Genomic DNA, 13,594 nt, shown 5'->3' with positions numbered 1-13,594 from the left:
CAAAAGCAATAGATAATTGAATTGCATTTACAAAATAAGACCAAATATTGTATTCAAAGACAGCAGATGACATGATTTTAAAAAAAAAAACAGCTTCTGAGAATTGTGGCTGTATTTCTGCGTTAAAAAAAAAAACAACAACAAAAAACAAACTGATCAAGATCTGACAGCATTTCAGTTTCATTTATCAGCGCTCCACAGTAATTTATTCAGATAATTACGATGCCAGATGCCATCCCCTCTTTAACCATCAAAACAAACTACAAGCTTTGTCCCTCCCATGCAGCTGAAGAGGTGTCATGTGAGGCAAGCTTTCCTTTTCATTACGGATACGATTTGAGGAACATGCCATATTCCACTTTTGCAAAGAAGTCAAGAGAGAAACTGACAGTATTGTTCTAGTATCAGTGCAGAAAAAAACAACAGGGAAAACAAACAAAAGCTTTGGCACTAAGGAGCTGTTCCAGGGATGATAACAATAAAAAAAAAAAAAAAAATGGGGTGATCAATGCTGTTCTGGATTTTGATAACACATTGCTCATGCCTTAGACAAATGATGGAAATTCTTAAGGAGAGAGGGCCTGCAATATGCCAAATATGCTCCAAATTAGCCTTCAAGAACAACTCTGAGTGTGTATATGGAAGCTGCATGAGTAAATAAAGGGCCAGCATAAATTACCTTTGGATGTCAATCGTGATAGCACACCCTGTTTTCTTTTTGTTATCGTGTCGCCTATTCGTCTCGCTGGCGGATGACATGAAATGAAAGTCTTCTCTCTCTCTAGCACCACCAACAGTACTCAGAGCGCTTTCTGACACTTGAAAATGCTACGGGTTCATGAAACCACAGCTGGGCCCCTACTGATTGGCTTGCACACAGGCTGCCACTAAACTTTTGCTGCTTGAGGAGTTGTCTGTGTCGGGACAGGTGGTGTTTATGCAGATGAATGAACACATTACTGTGTGCTCTTCCTTTTGGTTTAAACATTAGCGTTTCTAATGTGACAAATCAGATGTTCATCTCTTGCTATATGCAGCCATCATGTATGCTGCTGGGAGACCTTTGTATATGAATTGACACACACATCCATAAAGTAAGGACAACAAAAAACTGCCTTACACTGTGATATATTCAAGGAATTCACTTTGAATGCCTGCATTCAGGCATGGTAGTATACTTGAGTGACTTTAGTTTATATTTCATTTATATCTAATATGATAGCTGCTGATACGGTGAGGTTGGATGGATAGACAGGTTTTTCAGCAAGCTATAAAGACAGCAGCTGAGTGAAGACTTAGTTGCTGGATCTTAAAATAGATATTCTGAACACACTGCAATTATCTCCCTATTATCACACATATGTTCTGTTATAATTGGGCCTCTCCCCTAGTCATGTCAAATGAGGAGATCACCAACAACGAATGGCAACCTCTAATGATAAAACATTATTTGTATGTGCTGAGAAAAGTAAGAGTAATAAAAACCTAATTTTTGCCTGTGGAGGTTCAGAGAACTCATACAATTAACAGCAACAATGGAGCTAATGAGTTTTTATTATCAATTAATTTTTCAAATTAAATTAAATTAAATTATTTTTTATTTAAATCTCAGAAAGGAACTAAAATTGACCATCCTATATGTTTCCATATATCTGGTCCACTTAACAGTCCAAACCAGTCCAAAAAGGAGATAATCAAACAAAACATGAAAATATTTACATTTGAGAAACCCATGTCAGTGACTCCTTGTCATCTAAACAATGACTTAAATAAATGATTACCAGCATCTCAGTCTCCCTCTCAATCATCTAGCACTGTTTCATGTCCTTTATTATGAAACTGGACATTATGGCTGAAAGCACACAAATAGGCAAGAATACTTTTCCAGCAAACAGTGTTTCAACATGAACTGGAATAACAGTTTTTGCTTGCTCTAAGTCATTCATTTAGACAGACTTTTCTTAATGTGATAATAATATGACAGTATCATTTTAATTAGAGCTGATCAACAATGACAGAATAATCATGCAGTCCTACAGAGTTCATTGCATCCTTATTGTACTCAAGCAAAGCATACCAGGATTCTTTTTTATGCATAATATAAAATATCAGTAAAATAAATAGGTCATGTGTATCAAAATCATAAACAGAATTCCGTGTATTGGAATAATATGGCGCAATATTTTATTAAATATTGACTTTTTTAAACAAAATCCAAAAATGAATAAAAAGTCTGTCTGATGAGAAATAACAGATTAGACAAGACATTTATAGACTGGGGGCACGACTTTATGAAATGTTTGCTCCACTTGCAGTGAGCTGCTTTGTTTCTGTGACACTCTGTGCTGTGGGTGAGACACTAAAGTCCCTATTGTCTGAGTCAACTTGACCTGACCTAGCTGGTTAAGCTGAGGCATTGTGAACAGCAAATCGCTTCAACTAGGGGGGTGGCTGCTTTGTGTGGCTATGGGGAAACTAACCTTATAAAAAAAAGCTTATACCCATAGTTAATGCAGAGAAAGACCAGTTTTGTCCCTAGAAAAGCTCTTGTTTATTTCCAACAGCCAATGAAAAACAAAACAATTGTTTCAATGTACCATTCTGACTCCCTTGGCGATCCAATTTTTCCTTATCCGTTTAGCAACACTTTTAGCAATTCTAGCTATTTATGCGTACGCATATGCCCAAGTTTCTCACCATTTTATATGTATGAGATACAGACATATGTCTGCCTATGCATGTGTTAGAAATACAGTCACTCCGGTTCTTGCAGGAGATGATGGCTGTGAAATATGAAGAAGGGCTGTGCCAATCAACAACTTGCATTCTGGCCTAAAGCTCACAGAGGTAAAGTGGTAAGAGGGCCAGACAGTGCTTAGCACAAACTCCTAATCACATTATACCACTCGGCAGGCCTGTGCTTGCACATCACAGGTACTTGTAAACTCCTATCAGTCCTTGTCTTCGCACCTAATGTTGTGCTCAGTGTCACTCTTCACCAAGTTGATCTGAAGACAGCCCTAATTTAAAAATGTAATTAACTGTGCCACAACACAACCTCCAGCGAGTGCTTGCTGCTTATTCTTGTGATTCAAAACAAAAACAAACAACATGATGGAAAAGTGGTTAATGTCTCCCTCGCTTTGCCATATCGTGAAATCAAATCTGGCTGTGGTCCTGTTTAGACAAGCTTTTTTTTTTTTTTATTTTCCTTACTGCTGCAGAGATATTATTTGTCATTATTACATGAAGTGACTGTTATTTACAGAGTACATAATATTATAATCATATCTTAACAGATCTGTCTCATCACTCTGTTATTAGTTTTAGTACATCTATTACACAGTTGACATTTAATAAATTGACTATGTTGTTTTGTGGAATAATGATAAATGACAACAAATGACAAATCTTTCCTATCGAAAGACTGAGTCTTTACCAACACCAGTGCCTGCTCAGTGTGTTCATAAACACAATCATCCCCACACACACACACACACACACACACACACAACAGATTAACCGTAAAAACTATCAAAAGCAGAGTTGCTGGTGGTTTAGTCCAGACCAGTCCAAACTTGTATGATTGTCTGAACTGGGCACAGCTCTTGTTTGTGGTCTCCCACTGACTGCCGAGTGGGTACAGAAGAGGGACAGTCTTTTTCTCCCCATAGGCCCAACTCCCACCTCCTCATTTCCTGCTGGACTTCACCACTAGACACCTTCCTGACTCTAATTACCACAGCGTTAGTTGCAGTTCCAGCTGTAGCGGCTGCTCTCCCCAGCAGCACTTTATCCATGCAATAAACCACACTGCTAATTGTTCCATTACACCAACAGTAACGCATCTTAAGAGGAGTAAAAGATTTTTAAAAAAGGCATGAAAGAAGACAGGTAGGGACCAAGTTGACATGCTAGTTTTCATTAACCCTGATCTTTCCGTTCTTTCATCATTCGCCTTCCTCCCTGTCGTATTGCTCGTACAGGGTGGCGAAGCACTCAAATTATCCACAAGCATTCCAGCTATCACTAATTATCCAAAGAGTTCCTCATTAGGCTATTTCAAATCCAACCTTAGATCAACACTTACTCAGACCTCGGGGATGCTTGATTCCCAGCAGTGGTTAAACAAACAATCAGTTCAAAGGATCAGGTATTCTTCTTTAAGAGGGAAAAAAAAGCTAAGGGTAAACAACTGCTCATTTGAAAAGAAATGACTCCAGTGGCTCTCTTAGATAGATGCCCCAAGATATAATTCATTTCACTCATATTCATTTAATTTTTCCTTTTAAACTGGGTCATCAGGTTATGAAAAGGTCTAAATACAAGGATGCTCACATGGCACCAGACTGAAGCTGGAGCTCTCTGCTGCTTTTTGCTCACTGCTGTTTTAAAAATGATATAATATAATTTGATATTAACAACAGGTCCAGTGTGACTACTGTACTAGTATGTAAAAGGGATTGCTTATAGTGACAAGCTCTTATGGTGTCTTTTAGCTTATTGTTTTGGTTGTCTTGCCCCCAACTTTACTGTTTTGGTTTGGTCTCACACCTCCTATGGCACTGTTTACAGTCAGAGTTAGCAGCTAGCTCCTGAATAGAGTAGAGCATTTAGCAGCTAAGGAGCTGAGGTGGTGGAGACCCAAGCCAAGGCTAAAATAAAAGTGAATATTGGATTTACATTTGCCAGGTGGCCATATGACCACAAGTCTGAATGAATGCTAATGTTGCTGCACGTGTTGGGAGATTGCTGTTTGATAATATGTTAGCCATATTGACATATAAGCAAGTAACATGTCAGAGCTGTGTTCACAAACTGCTGCCATCAAGTGACCAAAGTAATCAGGTTTTTCAGTTTAAATACTATTAAAAGAAAAGATGACACAAGATGAGTCTTATGAATCACAAAATGAAAGCCCATATAAGATATAAGAAAAAGCTAAATACACTTTATTTTTAACTTTTAGATTTCTTTGCTTCTTTCTTGTAAAATACTGCAATATTACATTTTCAGGCCTTACGCAATTAATCAAATAACACTATTAGAGACAACAAAAAAAGCACTCGTGCAACCTATACCAAAGGTTGCAAGGATATTGCCTTATATTAATCAGTCACAAGCAATCGTGGCTGCTGTTGGACATTGCGTACATAATTTTCAGTGATTGGACAGAACTTTAAAGGTGCTCAGGAGTTTAGATGACTGCAAAGTCCTAACAAAAATGATATTTTCAATAGGTTTTCTCTATGTAATACTTCACATCCACAAAGGCCAAGAGACAATCCAAGAATTCAGTACTTGAAAGGATGTTTGCACTGTGCATGTTACATTGTCCTTTGTTTCAAACACCAGTCCCTATGTATGTTCCTTAGAGATTTAATGCTGCTCCAACCAATCATAATACTAATGTGCACTAATTTCAGTTGCTTCTCATCCCCCATCCTCCCAAGCACCTCCCTTAATGTCAGAGCTGTACTCTGTGAAACACCACCAGAATTTGAGTCTGTCACTTAAAATATAATGCCGTCAGATCTGTTACTTTAACCTTGAAGCAATTAGCTGTTGCTGAGCCGTAATGAATCCTGACATCACTCCGCTGTGATGAAACCCCTAATTGCTCTGTAAAAATTGAAGCTTTTGACATCACTGCTGACAGACTTTTTTCTTCTAGGTTGTGCGGTCGCATGTGACGGCGCCTGGTTGAAACTTGAAAGGTAGCGGAGCTTCTCTGCCATCAGCTGTCCTGTCACTTGACAAAAAGAGAGAGGGAAACTGGCTGGATTTGGTGAAATGATGAGGCCATTTAAACTATGGTATGTCGCAGCCATACAGCATCATTCAGCAAGACTGTTGCAGATGTCCGTGCTAGTCTAGGCTCAGCTGTGAGGTGGGTGTTTATGAAATGACTAGTGGACGGCTTACAGCCTCTGTGTCAACAGCCTACTCATTGGTTATTCACTGCTCATTTTTAGCTATGGGAAAGCTGTAAAGCCTTTTTAATCATAGATACTTCTTATCACTAATTTGTTCCATCAGCTCAGAGGTACTAGAGATAAAAAGGTTGCCAGGTCAGAGAAATTGTCAACTCTGTTCACATAAAGAAAAACTGATCAAGAGTGTTAGTGTTAATTTTATGCACTTTCATCCCTTGACCTGTGTGTGTGTTTTGTATCTCAGGAACAAAATAAATTTGCAGATAAACTGCTATGGATTTCCTTATACCCCTAATAAGAATAAATTCAAAATGAAATTTAAGGCAAAATGGACGAATAAGACATGTAAAATAAATTTTGGGTAATTTGTCTGCTTAGACATTGTCAGGAATGATATGGGTTTTATAATGATAGGTTAGTATATAATAATAAGTTTTGTATTAAATACGTAACTAACAATTGAATGATTAATGTGTGTAATGTCCAGGCAGGGTAAAGTTTATACATTGCTTCTCACGAGCCCCTAAGAGCATGTGTAATGTTGATGTTAGATTGTTTTCATCTGTATAGTTTTCTGTTAAATTAACCAAAGATGTTGCACACAAAGATGTCCATACTATTGTGATGACAATGAAACAATGTGCTGCCTGTTTCTTTTCAACCATTATTTCAGAAAACGACACCTCTTCCTAGCATCTTACAGTTAGAGTCTAATACAGAAAGTTTATAGGAAAATTGGAAGCACACCCTCAGGTACTTTTTTTTTTTTTTTTTTTTTTTTCAAAGACTGCTGATGATTGGAAAAATAGTCCAGAAAAGTACCCACTGAGAACACATCAAGGCTGACCATCTAACTCTAGTTTCTCTTAGGTTGGCTTTTATGTATTTTGGACTAAGATCAGTCCATACTGCACCAACTTGATGAATACATGTGTTTGGGTGGCAAAACAAACCAAAAAAAAAAAAAAACCAGCAAAGAACCTAAGCTTCCAGTGCATCAATCTGATGCATTATTCCAGCTGAAGGAATAATTTACCGGTTTAAAATGTGATATGCCTCGTAAACGCTGCTGGTCAAAGCATTATTATGCAGGGCTTTAAATTCTCCTGCAGGCTCTTAATGAAAAGAACCGCTGCAACGGCGCATCGACACACAGTCGGATATGGGGACGGGAGACAGCAGCTGTTGATTATAGTGTACAAGATGTATAGGAGAAGTTAAGGGAAAGATTTTTGGGGGAAAAGGTGGGGTTAAATTTGTGTTTAGTGAGTGATGTAGGAGATGTGATAATGAGAGGCCAAGGAGAGCAAGTGTTACCTCATTATTGTAATGAAAAAGATACCCTACCATTACATCAGTTGGAAAAAGTGGCAATTAAAGTGCCCAACAAGGTTCCTTAAGGCAAGAAGAAGAAAACGACTCTCTAAAGCCCATCTGTTCTGGATAATATGCGCCATGTAAAAGAAAGGCCTAATCCTCTTTATTCAAGCCTGCTGCCCTTTTTTTTCTACCGGTGTTTTCTCAAGTATTGCTCATCTTCACCAAAACTATTTGGACTCAGCAGCGAATTCACATGGAGTTAAAGTTTAAAATAAGCACATTAGGATATTTCATCTTCCATCAGCGCAGTTTCCTATGATACTGCATATGTCGCGTTTATGTTTGACCGCTCGAAAATAATATTCTCTCCTTTTAACCTAAAAAAATAACAACAACAATAATAATTTTACTTTCGTGATGCCAAAACAAAACACACGCACTGTGGCCCAGCTTAAACTGACTGATAGCTGCTTTGTTTTGAGCTATAAATGTCCGGACTTACTAACTTTAAAAAAAAAAAGAAAATCAGATTATTGCAACTCTCAAAATGACCAGGTTGTGTGAAATGGTAGCAGCCTATTAATTCAGTGCGGTGGTGCGGCTTAGGCTATTATTAATGAATTGGAACAGCCCGCACAACCGTCGGCACCCACTGCCCCCTCCCACCCGCAGAGTGCAATAAATAAATAATGCTGTAGAAGTCATGCATATGAACAACATGCGTCCGCACTATACTGCAGTAATGGGCAGAAGCTGTAGGGTCAATATGGTAGGCTAATATTTTTCAACACTGGCGGTATAGGCAAGAGCTGCATTCGCCTTCATTTCCCATTGCTTCCAAGGCCAAGAAGGGAACGATTTATCCCACAGCTCTGCTCTCCAATCGCTTATTCTGCAACCTGGTGTGTATTCGCTCTATCCAGAAACCCTGAGACTGAATGAGAATGGATAACTAGAGCCATTTCTCTGAACGGTAGCCTACTGTATGCGCAGCTCGCCATAAGATAACTGTGGACCTGTCTTTGTTTCAATGGCGAAAACAAGTCTAATGGGTCTGTGTGCCCATGCAACAAAATCCAAGCTGCAAAAAGGGAAAGCAGTGGGGCTGTTTTGCGCAAAATGACGGGGAGACGTGTCCATGCGGTGAATGACAAGCAGGAGGCTTAAACAGGCTACACCAACATGTGTTCAAAGTATTAAGAAACAGCTGAACTTAAGCCCGTGTTTACTGCTTCAGCTGGCCTGGTAGGTTTTTGGTTGTGTGCGGGTTTGGAGCTATGTGTTTGCAGAGCCCAAATCTTGCAATGAAAAATGCAGTAGTGTTTTAGCCCCCAGTATGACAGCACAGACATAAGCGCTGAAACTCTTTAAAATTGAATGTCTACATGCAAAATTAAAAGGTGTAAAAAATAAATAGAGTGCTACTGAAGGTTTACATGCGTCGTCCATGTTTGGAAACTAGCAAAGGTCAATTTGGCTCAGTGTAATAAGCAATGGCTTCTGAGATAAGAAACCCAAACAAACAAGCCCCGAGGCGCTAATTCAGATGAACCGCCTCCTCGCCACATTCTCCCGGGTGCGCGCTTCTAGGAGGCTAAATAAAATCAAAGTATTTTGATAACATTTAATTTCAGACCGGGGCTGTATTTGTTTAGTATCTGTCCTCCTGCGCACGCATCTCGCCGCAGCAGTAGACTAAAAATGCGCATATACCAGAGAAAACCATAAATGCAGCACAATGGCCTGCAGCAAAAACAACAATAAAAACAGATTTTTTAAAATAAAAAAAATAATAAAATAAAATAAAGCAGGATGACGCAAAAATGCTAATGACGTAAAATGATGCAAAAAATTGAAATTACACCATAGGCCTAAATGTGCTCTAGACTCACTAGAGATCATTTCCGCTCAGAAACTTCCTGAAACAAGTTGACTATCGGCTATTGGTTATTGAGAACGAGGAGATTATCAGCAGTATTTTTTTTTCCTTGCAGGCTTTTTCCCCTGATCGCTCACGCTGAGAAATTCAGGCTTATTGTCTGCTGTGCTCCCAGGGAACAGCTGCAAAGCCAAGGCCACATTCCCAGTATAGCGGACTCATCCCAACCATTCATCCCACCACCAATCAGCTGCTGCGCATCCATATGTATATATGTGCTAGTAAACATTAATGTAAAGGTTTGGAAACTGACCTCCAGTCAGTGATCACTGGTACGAAACCAAATTAAATTGAAAGGCCGTATGGTCCTATAGCCATAAGTTTACACAGATTCATTGCTTTTTTTCTATAAAATGTTTTTGTTTTTTTGATTTTTTTTACCAAAATAAAAACCACAGGCTAAATGCTAGATTTTGATTTCGAAAATAAGATTTAATTATGTCACGGTTTAGGTAAATCTTTTTTTTCCCCCAATACCCAGTTCATAATCTATAATATGTCAATAATTATCTTATTAAAACCACGTCCAGATTTTGAAATCTTCAGTTGTATGAACCGTTTGCATTAAAAAAAAAAAAGAAATTTAGACTCAAGTTTCAATAGAAGCGTCTACAATTCTATTAGTAGGATTACTTCTTTATTCATTCATTCTTCTCCATCTAATAAACTTTATAAGTTTATTTGCTAATGTAAGTGTATTTGTACAAAAGACAAACAAACAAACAATCAGACATAGGCGGTCCTTGTGGTCTGTCTCGGCCCGGACACAAAGTCTTTCGGACTGGGCTCAGGCTATCTGGGCCTATATTAAATACCTCCTTTACTTCTGTAAAATGTCTTTAAGTGTGTCTCTTTATTTTGAAGGGGTTATAGGGAGGGGAAAGTCCAGCAATGTGGTTCCGATGCAGTTACTCACATCACATGTTCAACCAGGTTTCTGGTCATCGTCTTTTCTCGTCTTTTTTCGTGTTTTACCGCGGATGCGGTGTGCCGGGCATGGGGTTAGACAAGGGGTTTAGTGCCGGTTGCCCCCCGGGCCCAAGGCCATGAATGAGCACCCTCGGGACGAGAGGTCTCTGGAGGCTGGGGTGCGGCGTGGAAGGAGTCCGGTACATACTGCTGTACATGGCTGCGGCCGCCGCGGCCGCCGTCGTGCTGTCCACGGTGCCCAGCAGGCTCGGGTGGTAGAAATAGGGCGACGGGAACATTCTCTGTAAGGCCGAGTAGTTTCCTGCCTCAGCCAGGAGCTCTAATCCGACCGCCGTTTGCCTCTTCCACTTCGTCCTGAGATCAGATCAAAATACAACAGATGAATAATTTAATCCCCCGCTCTCTTGCTAATTCCCAAACAGCCCCCTTAATTGCAACTAGACACCTAGTTATTGAAGACTGAGGTCTCTTTAATGATAGTCCAAATTTATCTGAGCTTCCTTTTCTCATACATGTGCAAGAGCCGGTAAAAACGCTAATGAATATGCTCTATAATAAAGTATTCAAATCAAACTTTTATTTTGAAAAGCAGCGATAAAATGAAAATGCTGTTTTAAAAAATAAAGTAGTTACATTTTTTAAACTTAAGGACACTTCAGAAGTTATACCAAGAAGATATGAAGGTATTGGCTACTACAAAAAAATAATAGACCTTTGGCCCCAACAATAACAAATACAGGAGAACACAGAAGCCTTTAAATAAAAATAAAATAACATTTTTTAGGAAATCGTGTTTTTTTTTCTGCTGAATACACCTTGACATGACATGACAGAAGACCTAATTATGAATTTGTCATAATGTCAGTCTCAAATGTGTAAGACTATAGTCTACCTTTATTAAACTAATTAAATAAAGAAGATTATTTTGTTTTGTTAAGTTGTTCTCAATGCTGATAATAATCGGGCCTTCCGTCAAAACAACAACAATAAAAATCAAAGTTTTGCATGCCTGCATTTCCTCAGTGCACTCATTACTCGGTTAAAAATGGTTAAGTAATAGCTGTGGCCAAATATAGAACCGACAAACGAAAAAAAAAGTGAGTATGAAAAAATAATTCAGCAACTTAAAAATGACATTAATGATAGATGTGGCCTACAGGCAGGAATTTCGGTAGCCTTAAATAATGCAGCAACTCCCATAATATGTTAAGGCTAATTAAAAAAAAAAAAAAGGAGGAACTAGCGCTTTGTGTTTAATAACAGGACTGCTGATATTTACATGGTCGGAGTAATAAAGGTCTCCCTTTACAGGAATGAAGGAAGCTGTTGTAAATGATGCTGAGGATAGCTGCCTACCGTCTGTTTTGGTACCAGGTCTTGACTTGTGTGTCTGTCAGGTTGAGAGCCGCGGCCAGGTCCATGCGGTCCTGCACGCTGAGGTATTTTTGTCGCTCAAAGCTCCTCTCCAGCTGGTTGAGCTGGTGGTCGGTAAAGGCTGTCCGTGCTTTGCGAGGTTTTTTCGTGCGCACCGGTGGACTGTCTCTGCTACTGGAGATTTCCCGGTCACCTTCTTCTTTAGTCCCTAAACACACGGGTAGGACGCAGGCATTTAGACCAGCGATTACACATTATAGGCCTATTTCTTCATATGTTGTGTAGTATATTTTTTTTAATGCTGGGCCTATACAAAACAACCAAACACCTGTCTATACGGAGATATTTGCTCACCATCAGCGTTCCTCGTCAAACTCTCACTAACTTGTGGCCTATAAACACTTTCTCAAAGTGCTGAGACGCGTGTGACAGAGAACAGAATACACTAGCAATAAAAGAAAAATTTGTGTATTTGTCACATGAAGTTTTTTTATGTGTATGTGTGTGGGGGGGGGGGATTCTTTTCCTTCAGAAAACGAGAAATCAATATGTCAATCCATCTCTATTTGTAGCTGTTTTTCAGTGCACCGTGATCCACCCTCTAGGAAGAACAATAATCTCTCTAATTGACCCACTAGGGAGGCCCCGCGCACGGGGAAGATCACCAGGCTTACATCTGTTTTCACATCTATTAGACTGATAAAGGAGCTAGAACTAAGACAAAGAATCTGACTGGGAAGCATTATTATTATTACTGTTATTATTATTAGACTGAATATTTTGGCAATGTCTGCCCTGTTACATTTTTATAGATATGTAGCCCTATCCTATGATAATTCACCTTAGAGGACTGACATGTTCAGTAACTACTCCAACAAGCTGAAAAGGCGCCTTAAACCATAGTTCGGTGCTCTTACCGTTGCATTTCATTTCACTTTGAATGTCGTCTCTTTTGTCCAACTTGCTTCTGTTTTCGTCTTGTTCCAACTTGGGCCTGAAGCCGTCCGGAGCCGTGGCACTTTCTGGTTTTGGTGTGTGGTGTGGTGAGGATACACTGGTGCTGTAAGGTGCGCAGGCTGCCAGCGGTTTACTGTCGCCCAAAATGTCTTTGATTAAAAACGAGGAGGTGGCAGTCCTCGGGGCGCAGCCGGCCCCGGCCAGTGGCTGCTGCTGCGGCGACAGCGGCAAACTCTGCGGCTGGTTGTGGTGATGGTGGTGATGCTGAAGGCTGTCCTGGACCAGATGCGGATCGGCGGCGTGCTCCATGGTGACCGAGATGGGGGACGAGGGGGCTGTTCCCACAGTGTCTATCTCCGAGCATGGTGACGGGGTAGCCTGGCTCCTGAAATCCGCTGTCCTGCTGTCACCGAGCCGAAAATCTCCGTTCATTAGCACGGGGTTACCAGAGTTAGAAGCGCTGGATAAAATAGTGTCTATCCCAAAACTCGACCCGCTGGATCCTTCCATATTAAGAAAGGAGAGGTGAAGTCTTCATAACAACAGTGAGATGTTTCTCCTCCGCCGCAAATCAGAAGAAAGTCGTCAAAATGAAATCGGAGTTAGAAGAAGAAAAAAAAATGAAAAAGGGAAAAGAGCTGAGGAATAAACCCAGGAGAGAAACAAAATCCACGTTTACAAGCGGCTCGGGTAGCCTATGCTCCAAGATGTTACAATCAGTGAAAATGCGGAAAAGCAAAGTGTGGGTCTGCGTAGTCCACGTCCCTTTTTGTGTTTGGATATTGAACTTTGTGTTAAAAGTTGAGGCGTATAGAGAGATATACATAGGGCTGACTCCTCGACATCAGGCTCCCCCTTTTGCTGCTAATCGCTCCAGTGTTGCTCTACAATGACTTCCTATACTGACGTCACGGCCCACGGCGAGGGGAATTAATATTTTCTCCTTTATAATAAACACTCGACGCCTTTTCTCCCGTCCCGTCCCGTCCCCGCCCCCCCTCAACCCCCGCCACCCCCCTCCACCTCCACCTCCCTCCCCTGCCATTGGCTTACATCGTGACCGGCTCCGGCACCTCACCAATCAGGGAGTTGTTTCTTTATCCAGACAGTTCAGACCAACCATTGAATTGAGTTTAAT

The 13,594-nt window shown here is 40.2% G+C and overlaps 1 protein-coding gene across 1 annotated transcript; it reads right to left on the bottom strand.

Moving 5' to 3' along the window:
* Positions 1-10,166: 10,166 nt before the first annotated feature.
* Positions 10,167-12,966, bottom strand: barhl2 (BarH-like homeobox 2). Its single transcript, XM_026305269.1, has 3 exons — positions 12,417-12,966; positions 11,482-11,707; positions 10,167-10,479 (listed from the first exon to the last, which is right to left on the bottom strand). The coding sequence occupies exons 1-3, from the start codon at positions 12,964-12,966 to the stop codon at positions 10,167-10,169; spliced, it is 1,089 nt and encodes a 362-aa protein (XP_026161054.1).
* Positions 12,967-13,594: the final 628 nt, after the last annotated feature.

The sequence above is a fragment of the Mastacembelus armatus genome, chromosome 4 (assembly GCF_900324485.2).
Source record: "Mastacembelus armatus chromosome 4, fMasArm1.2, whole genome shotgun sequence".
NCBI lineage: Eukaryota > Metazoa > Chordata > Actinopteri > Synbranchiformes > Mastacembelidae > Mastacembelus > Mastacembelus armatus.
This window is presented reverse-complemented; position numbering and strand designations above follow the sequence as displayed.

What these genes read in the sequence shown, in the direction of transcription:
- barhl2 (XM_026305269.1), bottom strand. Translation starts at nt 12,966, where the DNA reads ATGGAAGGATCCAGCGGGTCGAGTTTTGGGATAGACACTATTTTATCC. An exon ending in AAGTGAAATGAAATGCAACG is followed by an intron (nt 11,708 to 12,416) that starts GTAAGAGCACCG and finishes CCGTGTGTTTAG; the next exon opens with GGACTAAAGAAGAAGGTGAC. An exon ending in ACCTGGTACCAAAACAGACG is followed by an intron (nt 10,480 to 11,481) that starts GTAGGCAGCTAT and finishes ATCTGATCTCAG; the next exon opens with GACGAAGTGGAAGAGGCAAA.